The 22,822-nt window shown below is 53.8% G+C and overlaps 10 protein-coding genes across 10 annotated transcripts; 6 read left to right on the top strand and 4 right to left on the bottom strand.

Moving 5' to 3' along the window:
* Positions 1–316: 316 nt before the first annotated feature.
* M421DRAFT_74039 (uncharacterized protein) lies at positions 317–1,858 on the bottom strand (the record flags this gene model as incomplete). The annotated part of the gene is made up of 3 exons (XM_033597003.1): positions 317–733; positions 782–1,065; positions 1,150–1,858. The coding sequence occupies 3 exons, from the start codon at positions 1,856–1,858 to the stop codon at positions 317–319; spliced, it is 1,410 nt and encodes a 469-aa protein (XP_033444106.1).
* A 976-nt stretch (positions 1,859–2,834) lies between these two features.
* On the bottom strand, positions 2,835–3,521 carry M421DRAFT_74242 (ThiJ/PfpI family protein; the record flags this gene model as incomplete). Its single annotated transcript, XM_033597017.1, has 1 exon — positions 2,835–3,521. One exon carries the CDS (start codon positions 3,519–3,521, stop codon positions 2,835–2,837), a length of 687 nt encoding a protein of 228 aa, XP_033444105.1.
* A 4,283-nt stretch (positions 3,522–7,804) lies between these two features.
* Positions 7,805–8,244, top strand: M421DRAFT_425350 (uncharacterized protein). Its single transcript, XM_033594055.1, has one exon. The coding sequence runs from the start codon at positions 7,902–7,904 to the stop codon at positions 8,127–8,129; it is 228 nt and encodes a 75-aa protein (XP_033444104.1). The 5' UTR covers positions 7,805–7,901; the 3' UTR covers positions 8,130–8,244.
* Positions 8,245–8,528: 284 nt separating this feature from the next.
* On the bottom strand, positions 8,529–9,672 carry M421DRAFT_95808 (uncharacterized protein; the record flags this gene model as incomplete). The annotated part of the gene is made up of 2 exons (XM_033598343.1): positions 8,529–9,394; positions 9,546–9,672. 2 exons carry the CDS (start codon positions 9,670–9,672, stop codon positions 8,529–8,531), a joined length of 993 nt encoding a protein of 330 aa, XP_033444103.1.
* A 717-nt stretch (positions 9,673–10,389) lies between these two features.
* On the top strand, positions 10,390–11,124 carry M421DRAFT_74099 (uncharacterized protein; the record flags this gene model as incomplete). Its single annotated transcript, XM_033597007.1, has 1 exon — positions 10,390–11,124. The coding sequence occupies one exon, from the start codon at positions 10,390–10,392 to the stop codon at positions 11,122–11,124; it is 735 nt and encodes a 244-aa protein (XP_033444102.1).
* Positions 11,125–12,332: 1,208 nt separating this feature from the next.
* On the top strand, positions 12,333–13,007 carry M421DRAFT_74155 (uncharacterized protein; the record flags this gene model as incomplete). Its single annotated transcript, XM_033597012.1, has 1 exon — positions 12,333–13,007. The coding sequence occupies one exon, from the start codon at positions 12,333–12,335 to the stop codon at positions 13,005–13,007; it is 675 nt and encodes a 224-aa protein (XP_033444101.1).
* Positions 13,008–13,518: 511 nt separating this feature from the next.
* M421DRAFT_104147 (glutaredoxin domain-containing protein) lies at positions 13,519–14,353 on the bottom strand (the record flags this gene model as incomplete). Its single annotated transcript, XM_033586985.1, has 2 exons — positions 13,519–13,862; positions 13,912–14,353. 2 exons carry the CDS (start codon positions 14,351–14,353, stop codon positions 13,519–13,521), a joined length of 786 nt encoding a protein of 261 aa, XP_033444100.1.
* Positions 14,354–16,036: 1,683 nt separating this feature from the next.
* Positions 16,037–16,986, top strand: M421DRAFT_74272 (uncharacterized protein; the record flags this gene model as incomplete). Its single annotated transcript, XM_033597022.1, has 3 exons — positions 16,037–16,183; positions 16,238–16,336; positions 16,372–16,986. The coding sequence occupies 3 exons, from the start codon at positions 16,037–16,039 to the stop codon at positions 16,984–16,986; spliced, it is 861 nt and encodes a 286-aa protein (XP_033444099.1).
* Positions 16,987–17,524: 538 nt separating this feature from the next.
* Positions 17,525–19,376, top strand: M421DRAFT_104146 (GMC oxidoreductase; the record flags this gene model as incomplete). Its single annotated transcript, XM_033586984.1, has 3 exons — positions 17,525–17,558; positions 17,615–18,340; positions 18,388–19,376. 3 exons carry the CDS (start codon positions 17,525–17,527, stop codon positions 19,374–19,376), a joined length of 1,749 nt encoding a protein of 582 aa, XP_033444098.1.
* Positions 19,377–20,177: 801 nt separating this feature from the next.
* On the top strand, positions 20,178–21,245 carry M421DRAFT_74100 (uncharacterized protein; the record flags this gene model as incomplete). Its single annotated transcript, XM_033597008.1, has 1 exon — positions 20,178–21,245. One exon carries the CDS (start codon positions 20,178–20,180, stop codon positions 21,243–21,245), a length of 1,068 nt encoding a protein of 355 aa, XP_033444097.1.
* Positions 21,246–22,822: the final 1,577 nt, after the last annotated feature.

Genomic DNA, 22,822 nt, shown 5'->3' with positions numbered 1-22,822 from the left:
CTTTCGTTTCATGTCTAATTGTATTGCTTCTTTGTATTTTGCTTGTTGTCTTTGGCACTTTACTGTTAGGTACCTATTTTGCGGCAGACGTAGCCGCTGTATGTATTGATGGAAAACTGCACTGAGTTGCTTGCTAGCTAGGAGGCGACCATATATACATGCCCTGAGACGTGCTAGTCCAAGGTCGTCAACAGAGGCAACGATCAAGGCCTATAGGACCGACTTGCACCGCAACGACCTATCTTAGAGGCACATATCACCCGTAGATAGATCAGTTTGATTCATCTGATGTTCTCTTGATCTCATCCATCACCCGTCAGCTATCTCGCCTCAAGCATCCTCCCTTGAACAGTGCCTCCAGCCCAGGCGCATTAAGGCGCTCAATATCCCAGCCGCAAATCTGGCTTTCCAAGTGCAGCACTAGTGAGCTCAAGTGACCGAACGCCTTCTTGCAGCCCTCTTCGCGGCAAATGAACGGCATCAGAATGCCAGCATTCATCCACTCGTGCACCTCGCTGACGTCGATGCGGCCAGTGCGGATCTGCGCGTGAATGTCGAGATCCATGAACAGTGGTGAGTACCACCATTCGCCGACGGCCTGTAGGAGGAGTGAAGGGTCCTGAAATTCGGGGCATGCGCCGGCTTCCAGGTGATCAATCAGGCTCGAGAATTTGCGCATGGGTAGGCTGCAGCCCCAGCATGGGATCGCAGCGGCAGCGTGCTTCGTCATGTGCTACCCCACCATTAGTACGAGATCAGAAGGTGAACGAGCAACACCCACAATGTGCAAGTTACTCTCCTGAGGTGTATAGAAGCCGCAATCATCGCAAGCAAAGCATTGCTTGAGGTGTCGAGCAAGTCCGCCCTGACCGGCGCATGGCTCACCACAATGAGGACACGGCACTGGCAAGTTGCAGACTTCCTGGTGTTGGTAAAGCTTCGTCTGGCTCGGGAGAATCCGCTTGCAGCCATCACATCTAAAGTGGTCCCGTTCATAGTGTCCTTCCAGTGTAGCAAGGTCAGGAGCATCGAAGTCGCAGCCCACCTGAAGGCAGTGCCTATGAGCTATGAAGTCGGTCAGCATGTCAGAGGATCAAGGCTGATCACCAAACCTAGAGGTACTCAGGACACCGATCTGGAGTCACTTACCTGTCGTAGTCCTCCAGTGTTTGTCGCGGTCTTCTTGAGAAAAGAACGGCTTCTTGCACGTCATACACCAAGTGTGCTTCTTGGAAGTTTTCAGGTGCCTATCAAGCTCCACTTGACTGTGAAAGCCTAGCAGGCACATCAGGCACACAAACCGATGGTCGACCTGGTAGTTATTCTCGAAGTGGTTCTTCAGACCCCATTCATCTTTGAAGGCGCTGAGACAAAGGTTGCAGAAGGTCTCGTGGCCTCTGGTGTGGTCGACGTGGTTCTTGAGACCATTACGGTCCTTGAACACGCGGACGCAGAGGTTACAGTAGTGCTTGTGGTCTGGCGTTTGCTTGATGTGGTTTTGTAGGCCAGTTTTGTTGGAGAACCTTACGCTGCAGGCGCCGCACCAGTTCTCATGTGGGTCGTATGGTTTATCGCTGGCCGTTGTGGCACTGGAGACGGCGCGCGAACGTACCTGTGTATTACTTGACGTACGTAGATCTGCTGGCCTGTCCGAATCTTTGATGACTAGTGTATGGGCTGGTACCGCAACAGGTGCTTGAGGACCTCCACGCTTTTTGACATCTTGCCATGGCGAAGGATTGTCTGCTACTTGGTTGAGAAACGGGTTCTTGGAAGGATCCCCGGGAGGAAAAGGTTTCGGAAGATCTGCCTCACCGTCACGGAAGAGCGAGTAGCGGTTGACGTCTCTGGGCGCCATGGTGCGGCACGGTGCGCGGAACGCGGGAGGGTGGAGGTACTCAGAGGGATTAGGGTCAACAATGAGGTTGAAGACTTGGCTGGTGTTGATGTACTTTTCCAGAACTGCTAGTGTGATTCGCCAGGATTTGAGCACTAGGCGGCAGAGCTCTGTGGCACCAAACGGGAGCAGACATTTGCGGTGGTACCAAAGTGACGGTGAAGGCAGATATGGCGTGAGGCGTCGACTCCGGGCGGTGAAGCATGTGATAGGACCATAAGCCTACATACTCGGCGCGTGCGCACGTGGTGCCCAGATTGATCGCGCAAGGAAGGAACGAACTCTGGGCTCTGGAAGCCTCTAATGCCTTACAAACACTATATTGACTGCACGTTTTTGAGTGCACAACAGAATCTTTCCAACTTTTGAGGCATTGCATTACGGGAAAATGCTGGTGATGATCTTAACTACTTCCTAGATTCATCGATGATCATAACTAAGGTGCGAGAGGCTCAAAAGGAAGAAGCGGTGATAGACGGTCCAGGACCAACAAACGAGGCGCAACATGCGGCTGCGCGGCGACACTCTGACTTACCTCCGCGCTGCACAACGACAACACCCAGTATTAGCAAATCTCATCTTCGATCACGATATTGAAGTCGCTGAAAGGAAGTTCCATCCGGTCCAAGTAGAATTGATAGGGAAGGAGCGGTGGTGAAGCAGATCCTGGAGGCCTTCAGTTACATCAGCTCCCCTCACAATACTCCCTAGACAGCACGTGCCCGTTCTTACATTCGACGAACTAAGATATTGGAAATGACCCTTGATTCCGCACAGACGGCGCAGCATGCGACAATACAACGCTGCGTCAAACAACGCAGAAAGCAGCCTTGCACAATGTCAGCGCATTTCGGCCATCAAGTGTGCCAGTCATCAAGCGCGCCGGGGTCATAATGAGAGGTAATTAACGTATGTTGAGTCCTATTTATATGTGGACCTAGATTCCAAGCGCCTTTGCGATAGCCTCACCAACAGCTGTCGCACTGGCCGGATTCTGTCCTGTAATCAAACGTCCGGAAATGACGACCTTCTCACCCCAAGGCTCAGCAGCCTTAACAAACTTGCCACCAGATGCCTTCTGCAGCGCATTCTCTGGGAGGAAGGGTACGACATCTGTTAAACCAGCTTGCTCCTCCTCCGTATTCGTGAAAGCCGTGACTTCCTTGCCGGCAACCAACAGGCTGCCATCGGAGAGTTTAACGTCGTAGAAGACGGCTGGTGCGTGGCATACCGCCGACACAATTTTATCCGCCTCCCAGAACTCGCGGATCAGCTGCTGGCTGATCGGGTTATCAACGAGGTCGAACATAGGCCCGTGGCCGCCGACGTAGAAAATGGCATCGAAGTCCTTGGCTTTACCGACGAATTGGTCTAGCTTTTGTGTGTTCTTCCAAACAGACTCGTTGTTCTTCAGGAAGTTGACAGAGACGTCGTCCTTGGCGGCTTCGACGGATGAGGGGTCCAGAGGAGACTCGCCGCCCTTGGGCGATGCCACGGTGATCTCAGCCTTCTTGTGTAGGACGTGGTAGGGGTGGGCTAGCTCGGGCAGGTACCAGCCAGTGGGCTTGTCCAGGTTGCCCAGCTTGTTGTGGGAAGTGAGAACGAAGAGGATCTTGGGTGCCATGATTGCTGCCGTGTTTATATGACTGAAGTGAGATTGGATATCTGTAGGGTTCAAATTGGATGAAGATGTGAGACGATTCTGCTGAATTGGGGTTCTTGACGTCGTCTTATTTGAGCACCCAAATGCGAAAAGAGTAGCGTGATGTCATCGCGGGGCCTTCAGCCCTCATCTTTTCTGCCACGCGGGGCTGCAGCCGAAAGCGTAGGCGGTGACGGTCACCAGCTTCGCAGATCGCTCAACTCAGCACCGCAGTGTCAACCATAGCGGGCTATGGAACGGTGCTATCTCGGGGCAATGCGCGATTTGCGCAGTAATAGACAGAACTTCTTGGAACAAGCTGACGAAGAAATTCCGCTTTTTACCAGCGACATGTCATCAACGCGGACATAGCGTTAACGCCTTAGAACCAAAATTTTGCACAACGGCAGAGTAGTGTGCAAAGCGGAAATCGAGCCCCTTCTTATCCTTGTCCTTTGTTATCTCGATGTACATGGCGATGGATCGCTCTGCTCGCCCGTCGTCTCTCGACTTCTGACTCCACAAAAAGGACCTCTTCGTGAATATCGACAACACTACACTCTACGCGGTAATGCCCACGAAAGTCTTGATTACACGACGATACTACGGCTTGTCGTCATCATGATAGGTCTTCCATGCGATGGCGGAACTTGCCAGGCCGATTATGGCGTACATGGCGCGGCCAATGGTGCGCGCACGCACAGGAGCCAGGGGTACGCAAATTCAGACTCAGCACGATGAGGGATGCAAGGAAAACCGATGAAGAGGATGATTAACGTGTGTTCCTACGAGGGACTCGCATTGCTGGGCAATAACTCTAAAGTGAGGACGAGAGGCAAGCGTCAGAACGAGTAGAACAGCACAACAGTCCTGCGGGTGTTAATTTACCTGGAAATTCTTGTCGAAAAGAGCAGCTGAATCAGGTAGGGTGCCCATACTGGGATTTTGAAGATCTTGGTCTGGAAGGTTGAAGCCATGATTGTGCAGAATGATTATCAGGAGGCGAGATTGTCTCCTTGAAGCTGCGGAGAATTTCGGGCCAGACTTGGGCCGCTTATTTGTTCTGCTCAAGACGACCAGTCAACACTGTCCCAGAATGTGGCTCCTAAGAACCAATACAGAGATCTGTCAGTCCCGCACGTAGCTTTAAGTACAAACAATCACAGGCCTAGTAGGACCTTTGAGCACCAGCTTCAATGGATCCTCTACAATCGACCTATGTACAGTCCGAGAAAAGCACGAGATTCTTTCATGTTAGTCCAGCGGTTACTGCACAAATGCTAGCTCCATCTGAAGAGCTCGACTTCATAACGACAAAGGGTGCATCATCAACACTCCCCTTTCAAAGCATGAATATGGAAGAATCGAGACCGAGACACAGGAAGGTGAGTAAACCGGTCTTGTACAGTATTTCAAGCTATTTGAAACTAAGTCTAACGAACTGGAAATATGCCCTAGAACGTCTTCCTCTAAGGAAGGCCGCTCTTTGCTCGCCTGTTGCCCTTCTTTGTTCCCTCGTAGGTCACAAGTCCTTTCAACATCACTTTCTTGCACATCGGCTACCAAGGTACCACGCCCACATGAATATCGACACCTCCAGTCTGAGACTGACGTTCTAGACGATCTTCAATACCCATAAATGTATCCTGCGTCTGCGGACTCAGATACCACGACATATTATTCGACCGCTGCAAGCGCAGCCCATCCCACTCCCAGTCAGCGTGGTGCAGTAAGGTTCCTTCCCGAAGTGCCTTAAGGAGCTCAGATAGGATGATCGCATCGCCATGGAATGTTAGTTGGCCTTCTGTATTTATGATGATGGCGATACGCAATGCCTCTTGCTGCATCTTCCGCTGCTCCTGTCTGATGCGTCCTTCTGACGTCATCAGCTTGTACGTGAAGTCTTCATCGTAGTCCAGGTCGTAGATCTGAACTGTGCCGTCTTCCTCGGTGGTATCAGTCAGGAAACGAAGCTCTGCAACGAGGTTGTCGAAAGCACACGTCGAGATGGTATGAGCCGACTTGATTGACGCGCGCTTCGAGGACCCAGGGTACAAGTAATTCATATTCGATGCTTGAGTTACACTTCCACTGGCGTTCAGGGATGATACTTCAGTGGAGAAGATGATACGCGACGGTGCCAATGTTTTACGACTGACCGATCGTGCTGCACGGAACACTTCGCGGAAGGCGGCCCGTTTAATATCTTGCAACGCCTGCGCTGCAAGCTCGTCTTCAGCGACGGATTCGACTCTTCGCTCCTTGTATGCTGGAGATGGAAACGTTACCTCAACTTCCGTCTCTGTGTCTCTGCTTGTATTGCTATCGCGTTTGCGCTTGAGACGTCGAGATGCTTGGGGGTAGTAGAGCTCATCGAAGGAGAAGGACTGTGTTTTGTCTTTGATCTCACTATCGTCAGAACGATGTTGTGTTGACGTAGTAGATCGAGGTGGAGATGCGGTGGTTGATGAAGTTTCCGGTGGTGATTCTGAGGGCGATTTCTGGTCGACTGGCCCTAAGAATTCGTCCATCAGTGTTGGATCAAGCCGCGATGGTGGCGAATTCTCTAATTCCCCTTGCGGTGCAGCGAACCGCCCCAGCTGAATCACTGGCTGATTCGCTTGAGAGCAAGGTTGATGCTGTAAAGCTGCTCGTTCTATGATAATTGCTGTGACCTGCTCACTAGCAGCCTTTCCATCTAGTAGCTCTCGAAGGTCGTATCCGTCGTCCTCCAGTACTAGCATACGCTCCTGGATGTTTGACTTTTGATTCCACGTAATCGAACCCCAGCCTTTAGTGACGAAGAGTTTCTTCTTGATGACACCAGCACGCGCCTTTTTTCGCCAGTCCACTACTGATGCTCGCTCAACGGACGGTGCGGGCCGCTGCAGGGATTGAGACGACGAATCAGACGAGGAACGGAACGTAGAATCTGGATCCGAACCATCGCTGCTATCCAAATCGCTATCATCCGAATCGCTGCGATCCGAATAGTATACATCGCTCTTGTTGAGACCTTTCGCCCGTACCTTTGCTTGGCGCATAGCTTTGCGCCTAGCTTTGAGCAAGGCTATCAACTTCTCCGTCTCTAGATCGCGAAGGTATTCACATTTTACTGGGTCCCATCCGTAGTATTGGTGCTTGAGTGTCCTGACTGCTCTACCAGCTTGGTGCATCGCCCATGCCTTGTGCGCCCATGCTTCAGCTTTCTCTTCATATGCCTCAGCCTGCTTGGTCGCTCTCATTTCGGCTTCTTCTTTTTCCTCGGCCGCAAGTTGTGTAAGGGTGTCAGCATCATACGCCGCCTCAGTAGCCTTTGCATTAGCTTCGGCTTGTATTTGTTCTACAAGATGATGTTTGTCAAATTTCTGTCGACTGTGCCACCCTGATAACGACACAGTCAGCGACTGAGCCCACGCTTGTTGGTTTCTTGTCAATGTCTCTTCTTTGCCACAATTGCGAGGAGCAGTCCTAAGCTACTTACTGATTCCTTTGACGGACTTTTTCGGCAGTAGCTTCCTTCGGGGAATTTCCTGTTGTTTAGCCATGGCGTTTGCGGGGAGCGAATGTGTTGGTGATAATGATGTAGACTGACGATGAGAAGTCCAGTAGGGGAGCGGTACGTGATTGTGACACGCCTTATCCGTTCAATGGTATGTTGAGAACCTGCTAGTATGATCTTTGGTTATTTGCGATGGGTCAAAGGGATTACTGGTCTAGCAAACATGAAAACATGAGGGTCGCACTGTGGACGTCAACTGTCCGGTAATTCTAGACGGAGTGCTCATCAACTTCTCGATGGTACTAGCTCTGGCGTTGGGGTTGGATCCCATCACGGCCATGACAGTTGACATGGAGTGTCCCGAAGCGAGCGTGAGGCGGGTCAGTGCACTCCTTGCAGTGGTGGGTCGGACACCGGAGAAGAGTGGTTTGAGGTAGAGCTCGATGACTTGCTCAAGCGCTGGCCAGCGGGTAGTCAAGAAGCCCAGCTGACAGAAGGCGTTGTATGGATGGCACATGAAGAAGGCCTCGAGATGCAAGTTCGCATATCGAACCTCTGACTTCGCGCAGAACAAATATGTTCAAGATAAACTTACCGCTCACTATTGGGTGGTATTTGCGAATATATAGGAAGTCGTCTGGTGATGTGATGTAATGCTCGGCAGACCCATCGCTCGAAGCCTCAGGAGCAGGCTGGCCTGTGATACTCTCGATTTGCCTGATGGTGATATCCTTCTTGTCTTGCGGGAAGTCCGCATGCTGTAGCATCTTCTAGAAGCTCCTGCAGGCGGGATGGTGCGGAGGGAGCATGTAAAGCGCAAGAGCTCGATTTGAGATCAGATTTGTGCCCTCAATCCAGTCATGGATATTCCTCTGCTCATCATTGAAGATCACCCTGCTTATAACTTCCGACGTGTCCTTGGATTTTTCCAAACGTGTACATCGCTGCTGGTTTTCTTCGTTCAGCTCTTGGAGCTGATGGTACGGATATTCATTACGATCTCGTGCACAACGGCAGATTGCGTGGAGAAGGTCAGCGGCGAAGAAGGTCTTGAGGCCCAGTGCACTCCCAGCGGTCCCTGCGAGTAGAGCCAGTGTCAGGTAGTCGCGGCTGTTCAGCGAGAGCACATCGCTTGGCTAGTCCGCAGCGAGTGCGGCGTATCTCTATGTTCAATCATGGTCAGTCGGTGTATCCATCATCCATCGCCGCGTTTTCTGCCTGTAATCAGTACAGGTGCGGCTTCTTGGCTACAGGGTCACACTCACTGCATCTATGACGGCTTCTCCAAGGTACTGAATCATGAAGTTATCCTCGGCATCTCAGTCCTCGACATCCGATGTCGTAGATATATAACGCTCTTAGGATATTCCCAGCCTTGCGCCTCAGCGAATGTTGCTTCAATACGAAGCCACGAAGGAAACAACCGGAGAATCTCATTCCAAGAGCAGTGCGGACCAAGCTTGGCCCTCAAAATCCACACTACGTCGTCAAGCTTGGCCAAGGCAATTTCGGTGACCAGTGTTGCCACAGCAAGATCCAGACGATATCCACGGTTTGCGAAGTACGGGGACCAGATGCTGAGGACAAAGCTTGTAGCCTCTTTGACGTATATCTTGAAGCTGCAACTCTTCAGCGTCATTGACCTCTGTCGAATACAGAACGGGCGGCGGGTCTAGAGACGAAGTTGGAGCTGATTTGGCGGCGTCAGCGACAAAGGCCGCATCGCCTGGAGCACCGTCGTTCTTTTCTTGCTCATTATTGGGTAGCGCAAGCACGTCAAACGAATCAAGGAACTTGGCACCCACGTCGACGTTGGCAGCTTCGATGACACCACTTGCAGACTTGACGCAAAGAAGCGGCTCCAATACTCCAACTAACTTTCCAAGTACCTCAGCAAAGTGGGCGTGCGGCGCGTTGCCAGGACTATCTGGCTCTTCCCGTGAGTACTTGTCCGCGAAGAGGCGGCGACCTAGAAAGGCACGGCGCATGTCCGTCAGGAAACGTTTCGGAACCACCAGTTCCTCTTGTTGCTCCTGCAGAAGGCTGGCGAGTCGAATGATCTCTTGCTCTGAGACAATACGTGGGCTCGCGCTTTGCGACATGGGTCCTGCAACCTTCGCTGCAGGCTTCGCTGCATCCTTCGCCTCCTTTCGAACCTTTTCCTTGAGTTGAGATTTCTTTGGTGGCTTTGCATGAGGGGCTCGCGGTTCGCTGTCGGGAAGCAATTGCACGTTGCAACCGCGGTCAAGCGCCGTTTCCACTAGCCACGATATTGTCGACTCTGTCGCGCGCTTAATAGATTCGTAGATATTAATGGCATAGATGTGGTCGAAAGCAGTAATATGGCCGAGAACTATCAGGGGCGACAAGTCCACCAAGCGGGACTGATTGGAAGGGTTGAACGCTCGATCGGCGCAAATATGAGACAGTGTGGTGCAGACGGGCAGGCGGAAGCTATCGAGGTTTCATGAAGAAGCAAACAGCGGGCCGGCACGAGCTCGTACTCTGTGATCGACGCTTCTTTGGCATTTGCTCTCGAGGTGAAAGTCGTGCCCAGGCGCGCTCTGAATAGGCGTGCATGCATTGTTGACAGCCAACAACAGCTGTCTCATAGGAATTGTGATGGCGCATGAAGGTGCAAGCATGACTCACTATTTTCGATTGGAAGACTCGACTCACACTGACCCATTAATGCAGATTGCAGTAAGGTTTATTGAGTGTACAAGGTGTTAGATTAAGACGTGACAATCGTCGAAGTCAGAGTCTGCACTGTCAGGTCGGAGCCAAGCAGACCATGTAGAATTCCCAGCAAAACCCCGAGAATGACCTGCTTTGGTCCATCATGACACTCAGAAGGGCTCCATGGATCCAAGTGTTGGTGGAAGAGGCGGCGGATTCAGGTTCGATATAAATGTAGGAGTACGGTCACGGATGACTTCGAATGGACGTCAAGAAGGCATACCCGTATTGCTCGGCTGAACCTTAGATGAATGGCAACGAAAGAAGAGGCGGGCGTTTGGAATGAGATAGGATGGAGTTGCAGATCTGACGTCGACGCGTCTCCACGCGCGTCTGACGTAAGCATGCCGGCTTCAACATCGCAAAACCACCACTCCATCTCTTAGCTACCGAAACATTGACATGACAAGCATCGTCCGACCTGGTGCATTGTCATATCAGACAACAGCTCGCGCCGTACACAGAAAGTTTCTCGCATCGTCATCATCAACCCGAGCACGCTTATCGAGTTGCAACAGCCAGTCAAGGCGAGGTACATCTGGACTCCGACATCAGAAAGAGCTGAAAGTTTCGTGTTGCATATTTCAGAAGAAATCCAACTCAACAATGATGTCCACGTCCAGGCCTTCACAACCACCCGTCCGCCAAGACTTGACGACTCTTTTCGCCACCCTCGAAAACAGCTTCAGCAACACCAGACTCGGGCCCGAAAGATGGTACCTCATCGTCCTATCCGCCCTTGTCGGCGGTACAGAGCCCGAATTATCTGACCAACTCTACCTGCACATCATCAATCAGCCATCCTTCCGAACCTCCTCATCCCGCCAGGCCCTAATCCGGCGTCTCCGCGAAGCCCTCGTAAAGCTCGTCTCCATAGTAGGCGTTTGCAAGCCATTGGAAGCCATTCTAACCATCTCCAAAGTCGAAGCCCCTGAGGACAGAGACTATACGTTCACGCGTGAATCCTGGGCCGCTGATGCCACCAACCATGAGCGCGGGGCAAACTGGCTGAAGAAGATCTACGCGGGCAACACAGAAGACACGCTCGCTTTATTCGACGCACACAAGGACTTCCGCTGGATCTCGGAAGAGATCACGTACGGCTTGTACTTGAGCAATCGGCAGGTGCTGGATGATTGGGATACGGAGGTCATTGTGCTCGCGGGCATCATGATTCAGAATCTGAAGCTGGAGACAAAATGGCATATCAGGGGCGCGTTGCGGGTCGGTATGAGCAAGGAAGATGTCAAGGCAATCATGGAGTGTGTGAGGAGGGTAGCGGAGTTTACGGATGTTAAGCTAAACCGAATACCGACTGTGGAGGAGGTGAAGCATGAAGTGTAACGAAGGCTTCTCAATAGGGCATCTATACCTCAGGGGTAACACTAACCTTGGTAGCTACATCAAGGAACAGTCTCGTTGCAACCCAATGCTCATTCAGCAAGCGCTTCACCTGAGGTCTTGTCGTAACAAGCACGATCGGTATACGTTGGCCCCCGTCGAACTTGTGGTAAAGGACACCACGACGTGTTGTAAGAGCCTGGCGCAGCCTCTGTAAGGGTGGCGAAGAGGAAAGAGACCTTCTCGGTTGCGGAAAGGCTCGCCTCGCAGACGTCGATACTTTACAACAGGCACAATGACTCCTTTCGCAAGCGCAAGGTCCTTCTTTTGGACGAAACGGAGCTGTGGGCTCTGGTCTTCCGAAGCCCTTTGAACATAGTCTGATGCCTGCATTAATATATACTAGCGCGCAAAGTTCACCGGGTTGTGGCTGACGACATGTCTCTTCCAGTATGGAGTACTCTCAAAGCAGTGTGCTGGGCGAGGCCATCGTTAGCGAGCAAGTGTGACATTTCGTCAGCTTCGAGGTCGAAAAGCTCAAGTATCGGAGTTGAGAGACTCACTGGTTCTAAACGACAATAACGGTGATCCACGCGAGGCTGCGCAGCCATGGGACGCGTACACAGGCAGCCACACGACCTCCACATCTGCCCGAGACCCTTCCACCAGCACTGCAGCCTCCAATATACCGCAATGGCTCGACCAGCCCCTTTAGCACTTGAGTCATTGGTCTCAATTCCCATACAAGCTTCACCGTTCTGCTGCGGGTGTCACGGGCGGCATTGGAGCTTTGTAGAGGAGATGAGCGTGAACGCTTGGAGGCGATACAGAAAAGTGCTACGATGTCGAAGAACTCTGGAGGCATCCAGTGTCATCAACGGTATCTTCTTGGTGTTGGATTGACGTCTAACTCTTGCGAGCACGTACGAGAGTCTGGACGACATCACTGGTGAAGTGAGAGCCGAGCCTTGAGGTAGTCGGTGGCAGCCTTCCACGACTTTTGTTGACACGCCAACTCGCACCTGCCAAATCTCACCTCACCGTCCCACCTCACTCACCGCACCTCACTTCGTCCCAATACTCTCTCCCCCAAACAACATTATCTCCACTCTCCCCACCTCCTACCTCACGGCACCTCCTACCTCCACGAAAAGGTAACAAACACAAGCCCTCCACCACCAGCTCACACCACTGACTCTCCCCAGCCCAGCATGTGCAAGTACTGGAAGAAAACGCACACCTGCACGCACCCCTCAGACCGCCCGTACATCGAAATGTGCCGCCCCGGCTTCCTGACCAACACGGTGTGCGGGGACATATGCGACGACCCCGTGCTACGTCGCAGCCACTTCCCGTGCTGGCCGTGCATTAAAACGCTGGGCCGTGTGGATGCAGAGGAGAAGCTACGCGCTGAATATCTCCAGGTTGCGACTGCGGAGAAGGCGCGCGAGCTGAGTGCCAAAGCGCGGTTCGAGGCGGATAAGAAGGGCAGGGATGAGCGGGTCAGGCGCGGTGCGCGAGAGAAGGCTGAGCGCGAGAGGGCGGTCGAGATGAAGGTCAGAGCTGAGAGGGAGAGGGAGGCGGAGCGTGCGAGGCGCGAGGGCGGACAGTGGATGCTGGCTGAGGCGGGCAGCGGGAAGAAGAAGAAGAGGGGCAGTGGGCCGGGGAGTCCTGTGAGTCCCTCCACGGTGGTGGGTGGCAGACAGGATATGCGGAAGGAAAACGGGTCTGTTGGTGGGAATATTGCGTGGAAGGAGGACAAGAGCGAAGTGAGCGGTCGTGCTGGGATTTGGGGCCCGAAGAAGATTCTCAGCCGGAAGGAGGATGCGAGTGTCCCAACCAACCGTGTGGATTCACCCATCGACACAGACGGTACGAAGAAGTGAGTGGAGGTATGCCGTCCAGCGTGGAGGTATACACAACGAGCCGAGCTTATGATACATGGATACGCCGAGCGCAAGACGAGCAGAAAACCGGCTTGCCCTGTGGTCAGTTTGGTGGCAGCTAAGGAACGAGAAGAGACACGCAGACTCTTACGATCTACTTATAACCTGACAATCTCACGAAGATTATCGACGTACACACCGAAGTAATGCAAATTTAATGACTGGACTGCTTCCTGTCAGCGCTGCTCATTCTGATAAACTATCAAGGGTATATCCATGCCTGTGTCACAACCAAACACCACCTATCCAATACCTACACATCGGTAAGCCCAAGCCGCTGCAAGGCCGTCCAGAGCCCTACATGCAGCCACGTCCAGACCCACACCTGGGGCGTGAAGACAATCGTGCCTAGGAGAAACAAGTCCCGCGTGCCACCCTCCCCCGCCACGGTGATGATGAACAAGAACACACCTCTAGCACCAACCACGCAACACCAACGCCCGAGAGCACGCTAAGCTCTCCGCCTCTTCATACTGCCCGCCGCCTTCTCCCGCGCCCCCGTGTGCACAACGCCAGTGATGCGCGTCCCGCCCAGACTCCGGAGCGTGTCGATCAGCCTGTCCGTCTCGTCGAGCTCCTGCATATCATCGCCGCCGCCGATGCTCTTGCCCTGCACCAGGACGTTGGGCACGGTGCGGCGGCCCGTCATCTGCGCCAGCGTGTCCTGCAGCCTCGCGCCCAGCGGGTGCTGGTCCAGCTCGACGACGTAGGGCGCGGGTGTGATTGTGTAGTTCTCGAGCAGGATGTGCTTTGCGTGTTTGGAGTGGGGGCAGTAGGATTTGGAGAAGATGATGACTGGGGTTGTTAGCTGCGATTCGATCCGAGTCGATAAGTAGGGGCGTACCAGGGCTCTTCTTTAGGATGGCGTTGAGCTCAATCTCCACGTCGTGGTCCTCGGGCGTCTCGTGCTCCTTCATCGCGGCCTGGTCGCGCGGGCGCCCGCCCTGCGCTGCAACGCCGGGGACAGGCGCCGGCTTGTCGCCCTCGATCTTGACGCGGCCGGCGACAGACTTGTCCTTACCCTCGACGGCCTTGTGGAACTCTGCGCCCTTCTCGTCGGCCTTCTTCTTGGCGGCTTCCTCGGCGGCCTTCAGGCGCGTGCCCACGCTGTCTGCGTCGCGCTGCTTGGCAGCTTCGGCAAACTCGTGCTGCTGCAGCGCTTCGGACGTCTTGGTGTAGAAGTCTGAGGCGTGTGTTTGTGCGGCGGAGCGCGTCATGTAGAGGATCGTGACGACGGCGACGAGAAAAAGCACGCCGAAGAGCCTCATGCGGCGTTGCGACGGCATTGTGAGGCTGCTGGTGGGTGCTCGCGTGGACAGACGAGTGGCTCGAAACGTGGTGTGTCTTTTGGGCCGTCTTCTTGGTGTTCGGTCTTGGTAGAGCAATAGGTAACGGTATGTGGGGAATCGTCCAATTCGACTGACTGTGTATGCAAGGCGTGGTCAAGACGGCAGTCGGCAAGTATCAGGCGACCAGTTGCAACTTGCAGGATGCAGCGTTCGTCCGAGGAAGCAGCGCGCCTGTAATGAGCGTGCAATATGTAATGCTGCAGAGAGGACCAGTGCTCGTTTTGCGCGGATGTCAAGTACAGGCAGCCAGGGCGCACTGCGGCGGAGGGAGCGCAGAGCTTCTTGACATGGAATGCGCTGGTGCTTGGCAAGGAGCGGCAATAATGAACGCATGTGCGAGGCGAGCTCTCCCGCCTCCACTTTCCCCCTGGCTGATCCGTTATCCCTGCACATGTTTTCTGTCCGATGCACTCGCGACATGGCCCTGCATGAGATCGTCTATTGTCGCGCTGCTCGGATGGCATTGCTCCACACGCGGCGAGCTGTTTCGTTGCCAGCAGTTGCATGTCCATCCAGCATGCCCAGCAGTACGAGCTCGAGTGCATCCCTTGCCATCCACATCCAGGCCTCGTGACTTGCTGTCATGTCATTATAGCTCAATCTGGCAGACTATAGTAGAGACGGCGGGCACAATCAGCTCTGCTGATTGACCGAGGCGCCTGTAGGCTGTCGCACCGGCCCGACAGCTTGCCGTGCGCGCGTGAGTCGTGACAGCACAGCTCGGTTTCTCAGCAGCCTGCCATCCACGCACCTTGCAAGAATCTGGCAGGTCAGCACCGGCGAGCGCACCGTATGGTATCTGAGGCACAGCAGGCATTCTGTGAACAAATCTCAGAGCGTCCAGCACCAAAAAAAAAAAAGCTCAGCAAGCTTCCCCCGCAACCCCCGCATGGGAGCCTTGCCGGTCCTGGATGGCCGCGGGATGTGGGAGATTAACTAGCCAATTTGAGCCTAGCCTGGCTCTGGCCTTCTCTACCTTCCCGTCCCCACTTTCGATCTATCCTTACAAGAAGACATCGAACTAGTAAGGCTACGAGAGATTTTGAGCAAGTCCTTCGAATCCAAAATATTTACGTTCCACTCATGCCCGTCCATCATATCTTCACACAGACAGCATGTTCATAAGCTGCAGAGCAGAAAGGATAGCTTATACGAAGCCACTCAGTGGGGTCTACACATGCACTGACAAGTTGCATGATATGGTTACAATAAATGCGGTGTCCAACAAGACCCACCTCGGACTTTGGAATCGATCTACATTTGTACACTGACCATATGATGTATATCTATGGGAATGCATACAACTTTCATCGAGTCAACAGGACTGAAGGAACTGTCCGATCTGTCCTCACACCGCTCCGCCGCACACATATCAGTGCTCACCTTCCGCGAGAGCACCACCAGGGATAATAAAGCGTTGAAGCTTTCATTGTCGTGCATTGATTGGCATACGTACTCTGTATCATAATCAGTCAGCCGCCATCTGCACGTCAGCAACTTCTCATCATGCCAGTCTTGGCTGCTATGGGCAATATCACCATTGCGATGCCCAACTTCGATGGACTTTACACACTATCCTCTCCAACTTTACAGTGGCAATGTCCATGCTGACTGGCCACGATGTCCACGCCACTCAATCATGTCGCGTACGCCGTCGAGATCCCGCTGATGGGTCTCGCGCTCGGCACGGTCATACTCAGAGTATGGTCAAGGCTTGTTGTCAGAGGCAGACTTGCTGCTGATGATACCTTGATCCTTCTCGGGACAGTAAGTGCATCGCCATCGACTGCTTCCAGCGTTCGTAATGACCAAATTGACCAGGGCTGTGCTGTTGCCCGAACAGTCATATCCTGCATCAGTGCAGACGACATCATGGGTTACGACAGGAAAGGGCGAGTGACTCTCCGCCAGCGATGCGTAGTGCTGATGTGTGTAGTCCTGATGAAGCACATGAGGTGCTGTATTATCAGCACATCTTCGAACGCCGCCTCGCCTACCTATTCGCCGTCACACTCATCCGCTTCTCAATCCTGGCGTCTTACTTGCGCATCTTTCCTCCCACCCTGGTCAACCTTCAACGGTGCTGTTATACGCTCTTCGCACTGACCATCGCGTTATTTGCAGTGGTGCTGAGCGTTCTGATTGTGTTCTGCTCAGACATTCACAAGCTCTGGACAACCTCCTGGCGCACGTTCAGCGGAATGCAATGTTTCAGCTCAGCTGTGTATAGCTACACCGCCGCTGTGGGCGACTGTGTAACCGACCTCTGTATCTTCATCCTTCCTGTACATTTCGTGCTTTCTCTGAGCCAAGTGCGATTGCGTCAGCGAGTCACTCTTATTGCTGTCTTTGCGCTGGGGGTCGTGGTATGCGGTGTTGCTCTAGTGCAGGTTCCTTTCATAATGCGGAGGGAGAAGCAAGGCACCTACTTTGGACCGGCAATCAACATTCTCGTTGCCATCCAGATCTCCCTGGCCATTGTGGCAGCGAGCTTGCCGGATCTCAGAGCGTTGATAAAGCGGACCTTGGAGAAACGTAAAGGAAGTACTGGCGGTGAAAGCTGTGGATGAGGATACGAACTCCGATAAGAGCAACACGACCACCCTCGCGCGTGTCGACAGTCCGACGGGATTGCTATATCCAATGACTTGATGACTCCCATTGCGTCCGAGTCCGTACCGAGTGATTATCTATCGACGCTGGCGCCAGCTCCGTTAGCGACCAAAAACCACGCGCCGCCAGCACACATATTAACCGTCAGCTCCACGTCTCACATCATCGCCTTATTCGCCAGCAACCGCGTCGTCCTGCCGAAAGAGGGTGCCGACCACTAGCGCCGTCAGATGTCCCGCATTCCCGGAGCTGGGTCCCGCAAGGTCCACTTAGGGACTGATCGACGTCGGCAGCGGGGAGCTCGTGGAGGGGCAGCTGTGCTGATTCAAGTGATACAGCCATCGCGCTATGCTACTTGATGGCCGTCGGAAAAGGAATTGGGCATGTGAATGTAGCCGAGGTGTGCGGAGTATAAAGAGTGGGCGCGTCACCAGCCATTACCACGTTTTATCATTGTTCTTGACTACGGTGCATTGAGCTCTCGAGCGCGTCGACATGGCAGACACTTTCGACTTCATCGTCGTAGGAGGTACGCTGGTCAATAATACACAACGACAACCATGGCATGACCTAACAACCTCCCAGCGGGCACATCCGGCTGCCTACTGGCGCACCACCTCGCCGCCTCCGGCGCAGCACCATCCATCCTCGTCCTCGAATCCGGCTCCACGCCCAGCGGCTCCTTCCTGAACGCGCCCGCGCACCGCTACCACGCGGCCATGATCCGCCCAGACCTTGACCACGGCTACGTGTCCGAGCCTGAGCCCGCGCTCAACGCGCGCACGATTGCCTACACCCGCGGCAAAGGGCTGGGCGGGTCGAGTATTTTGAATTTCGGCGTGTATCTTAAGGGCAGTAGCGCGGATTACGATGAGTGGGCGAGGCGCGTGGGGGATGAGAGTTGGGCGTGGGAGACTGTGAAAGGGGACTATGTGGCAATTGAGACGTACGAGTTCGATGGGAGTAGTGCGTATAGCCACCTTGCGAAGCCGCAGCCGGGCGCCCATGGAACGCGGGGTAAGGTCAAGGCTGGCCTCCCGCCGATGCTGGAGAAGGGCGTCTTGGAGGGTATGCAGGCGCTAGTCGATCAGGGGGAGGAGGTGTGTTTGGATCCGAATAATGGCGACCCTATCGGTGTGAGTGTGTTTCCGTACAGCTATAGTAAGGATGGGCGGAGCACGAGCGCGATTGCGCATTTGAAGGATGCGGGGAGTAATCTGAAGGTATGGACTGATGCGAGTGTGACGCGGTTGTTGTGGAGTGAGGATGGGTCGAGGGTTGTCGGCGTTGAGACAGCGGATGGGAGGAAAGGTATGTGGTGCAAGGGTTGGACGGTGGCGATGAACTGACGAAGACAGCGTATGCGTTGAAAGATGTCATCCTGAGTGCTGGCGCTATCGATACCCCGCGGCTATTGCTTGTCAACGGGATTGGACCCGAGGATGAGCTGGCGAAGGTTGGCGTCACGGTCAAAAAGGACCTGCCGGGCGTAGGGAAGCACCTGCAAGACCACGTCCTTGCCTTCATGAGCGTCGAAGTCGACGGCGCGATGAACGACCGATGGGCTTTCGAATCTGACGAGAACCTGATGAGCGAAGCGGCCGCCATGTGGGAGAAGGACAAGACAGGAGCTTTCGCGCTGCAGCATTCTTGTCCCTGGGGTGGGTTCCTCAAGCACCCCGAGCTCAGCTCGTTTCCAGAGTACACTGCGCTGCCATCGTCGACACAGCAGTTCCTCGCGAAGGATAACGTCCCAACATACGAGTTCATCAACAACGGCCCTGCCTGGCCGCCTGGTGTGCAGATCGAAAACGGTAACAGCTACATGACCTGCGTCGCGTTCTTGATGAACCCGCAGAGCGAGGGCTCGATCACTCTGCGCTCGGCCGATCCAAACGAGAAGCCTATCATCAACCTCAACTTCCTCACTCACCCCTACGATGCGCGTATCATGCGGGAAGCCGTGCGCTCAGTTTGGACGAAGATCACGCACAACAAAGTGCTTAAGGCCTCGATCAAGCGGACGCTCTGCGGGCCGGCCAGCTTGTCTGATGATGACGTCGATGCATTCGTGCGCGACAATGCGAGCACCGTGTGGCACGCCTGCGGCTCTGTGATGATGGGCAAAGAAGGTGAGAAGGGAGTTTGCGTGGACAAGGACTACAAGGTGCTCGGTGTAAAAGGCTTGAGAGTCGCTGATCTGAGTGTTTGCCCATTGACGACGAACAACCACACCCAGCCGACGGCTTACCTGGTCGGGTACAAGGCGGCGCAGAGACTCATCGAGGAGTATGGATTGAAAACGGCAAGACGGGCGAAAGAAGGCACCATCCTCCCTAAAATGTAAGTGTCAGGGATCTGAAAGAACACCGTGCGACTTCATCCTGCAGAGCAAGGCTGACGAGAGGTGCGAAACAGCGACTCGGTCCTGGATTAGATACTGCACGGCGATGACGCACGATGCGATTTGGTCAGGTACGGGCGTGCTTGCTGCCGGACCAAGGATGTTGCCGAGTCGAATCATTGTCAGCGGGTTGTTGCATGGGTGGTGATGGTGTTGCTAATGAGGTGGCTGGCGCTGTTGTCCATCCAACAGCGCATGGGCCACATGTATACACAAATGAGCTCATGGCAACCATCAACGCGCCTCACGCAAGTGATCTTTCCAAAGATCTCAAAAACTGCTCCACGAAATCCATAAATACCAGATTACGATCAATCCAAGTATTCACAGCTTGAGGTTTCACGACTTTCAGCCAGCCCCTGCGATTGGCCAGTCCTTTCGTGTAACCAGCCTCCCCAGCCTCCTCGCGGAAAGTGCCAGCCTCAAGCAAATCTAAGTGCCCTACTTCCTCCCTTGCATTGCACGACATCGATCCTTCTGCGTTTGCACACTCGTTCTTTGTTTGAGAACAACAATCGCTGACTTTCACTTTGCATTCCATCTGACGAAGCACCCACGAGGCATCGAAGATCGCTCCGCCTTCCATTCGCTATCACCTGCAGATACGCTAAGAAAGCAACCCCGCATCGTATTACCACTACTTCGATACTCGAGCTTACCACCGCAATCAACAACGGAAATTTTTGACAATCGACAAACGACAACAAGTCCAGAGAGGTCCTTTCTGGCCTCCTCCAGCCCAAAATGGGGCTGTTCAAGGCTCTCACTCTCCTGGCGCTCACCACATCAACGGCCTTTGCGAAGCCATACCCTGTCCACGATGAGGAGCTCATGCAACTCCAAAATGCGACCGAAATCGACAAGCGCGCTGCCTGTGATGGTGTGAGCTGTGGTTGGGACGATTGGCTTTGCTGCCCGTCAGGCTCGACTTGCGTCACTGATGCTAGCAACCAAGCGCAGTGCGGCTCTGCTGGTGCTGCTGCTACGAGCGGTGGATGGGTTTACTACACCTCTACTTGGGTCGAGACAGTCGGCGCCGTAACAAAAACCAGCGTTGGCTCTTCTTACGCTGGCGGTGCCACGACGACTGCTGCCTGCGGGAACAGCCAAAGCCCGTGCGGAAGCGTCTGCTGCGACTCTGGGTTCTACTGCAAGGCCTCTGGAACCTGCGCGTTGATCGCCGGCGGCTCCTCTGGCGGCATCGTGCCCACCGTGTCAGCATCTGCGCCTGTCCGTCCCACCTCCTCAACCCTGGTCGTGATCACATACACCGGCACGCCCACCGCAACAGTGCCCTTCCAAACCGCCGTGCCCACCGGCGCAAGCGGCTCGCTCACTGAGACCGGCGCCTCCAACGGTCTCTCTGGCGGCGCCATCGCCGGTATCGTCATTGGTGTGCTCCTCGGCATCTTGCTCCTCCTACTGCTCTGCCTGTTCTGCTGCGCCCGCGCGCTCTTCGACACCCTGCTCGGTATCCTGGGCATCGGCGGCAAGAAGCGCAAGCACACCCATGAAGAGACGACCTACGTCGAGGACCACCACCACTCTGGCAGCGCTGCTGCGGGAGGAAGGTGGTACGGCCAGGGACCTAGCCGTCCCAGTCGCCCGATGAGCGAGAAGAAGCATGGGATGGGCAAGGGTATGGGCATGGCGGCTGCGCTGGGTGGGTTGGCGCTTGCACTGGGGTTGAAGAGAAAGCATGATCGCAAGGATGATAAGAGTACGACTGTTTCTGGGTCGAGCTACTATTACTCGGACTACACAAGTAGCAGTAAGTTCATTCCTACTGATTGCCTGGAATCAAGTCACTAACAAGTTTGCAGGCAGCGCAAGTTCGTCAGACCGCCACACACGGCGCACAAGACACTCGAGCAGGCGGTAGAACCCGTCGGGCCCGTCTTCTGCCTCCTATGCGTCGTGCGAGGACTTGTACATTTTCTCTTGTTCTTTGACGACTTCTTGTCGATGTTTTTACATGGGCGGTTCATTGCATTTCGAGCAGCGTAAAGCTTTGCTCTTTCGGCGTTTGGTGTTCGAGGTTCACGAATTATGAAAGACAGTTCATGAGAGATGGGCGGGGGTTAATGGATTATGGCGGGCATCACGACATGGCACGTGAAGGATGAGACGGAATGGGTAAAACGGTTACGCATTGTACATGAACTTCACGCGTGGCATGAGCGACACCATATGAATCGATTATTGATGACGAAGATGTATTGCAGAATCGTGGTGCGAGCTGTGATTCTACGCTTGTAAAGATGTACACGTGATGCTTCACGTGTTGACTGCGCCTTCCTCGTTTGGCTTGAGTCCCGCTTCGCAGGTTCAAGCTTGTTGACGCTGCCTGTTGTCCATCTCCAGTCCATCAAGGAAGGAATCCAAAGATGCCCACGTAGGTTACTCCTCGTCCGACCACAGCTCAGTATTCTTCAACCACCCGTACATAGACGCGCACTCGGATCCATACAATGAGCCTGTGTCAGGTAGCGAGTAGATATCCATCCAAGACCATGGACTTGGGCTACGGCCGAAAGGACTAGCAATGGAGATCAATCTGACACTCGGGCTCGTTATGTGAGTCTCCCTTTCTGAGATGGTGTGACACATGACAGCAGGAGGCGTCGCTGTAACTGTTACCAGTCGAGGCCACACAGACAAACAGACTGGTACTCACGAGCCACAGGACTAGATGCGTACACTTCAGTTTCCGATTTACCGTTGGCTCGCATCTAGCGTTCTGTTTTCTGTGCATCTGCCACAGTTGTCAACAAACAATAGTGGGGCCCAGCGGCCTCTGATTGACTTGATTGATTACCTGTTTGGCCCTAGCAGTTACCTGTGTAGGTTTAGATGATAACTTTTTGGATAAGCGGGGGAATGAAGTCGAAATCGACTTGATGATTGACAAGGCTGCAATCTGCCGACTGGAAGGCATGAAACTCCGCCACCAAAGATGGACTTGATCAGCGCAGTCTCTGGTACCTCATTAAAATACTGATTCACGAAGAAGAAGAAGAGGATTATGGAGTTGTTGTTATGGATGAGTGGCAGTGATCAGGCTGACCGTGGTGGCGTATCTTCAGCCTCTTGATTCGCCAGCAAAAGTACAACCTGTGTGTTGGGCCAGCGGCACCCCCTGCATTGTCCAATCACTGCATGATATTGGCCCTGGAGCGCGGTCTTCATGCGGCGTTAACTTTGGCGTCTGCGTAGTGTCCAGAGGGACATTCGAGAGGGACGACAAAAGTACTATCCATCTTACCATACCTACGGAGTAATGCCGAGGTCTGGCAAAAGTACTACATGACTTCGCACGTAGACCAGTATATGAAACCTGGGATATAGAGTAGCTTAAGGTCCTGTGCAGGAAAAGTGCGTTACAACAG

The sequence above is a fragment of the Didymella exigua genome (genome assembly GCF_010094145.1).
Source record: "Didymella exigua CBS 183.55 unplaced genomic scaffold M421scaffold_45, whole genome shotgun sequence".
Lineage (NCBI taxonomy): Eukaryota > Fungi > Ascomycota > Dothideomycetes > Pleosporales > Didymellaceae > Didymella > Didymella exigua.
The sequence above is the reverse complement of the archived record's forward strand: the minus strand, read 5'-3'. Positions and strand labels throughout refer to the sequence as shown.

Bases quoted from the DNA above. Each gene is read 5' to 3' on its own strand.
- M421DRAFT_425350 (XM_033594055.1), top strand. From the start codon at position 7,902: ATGGATATTCCTCTGCTCATCATTGAAGATCACCCTGCTTATAACTTC.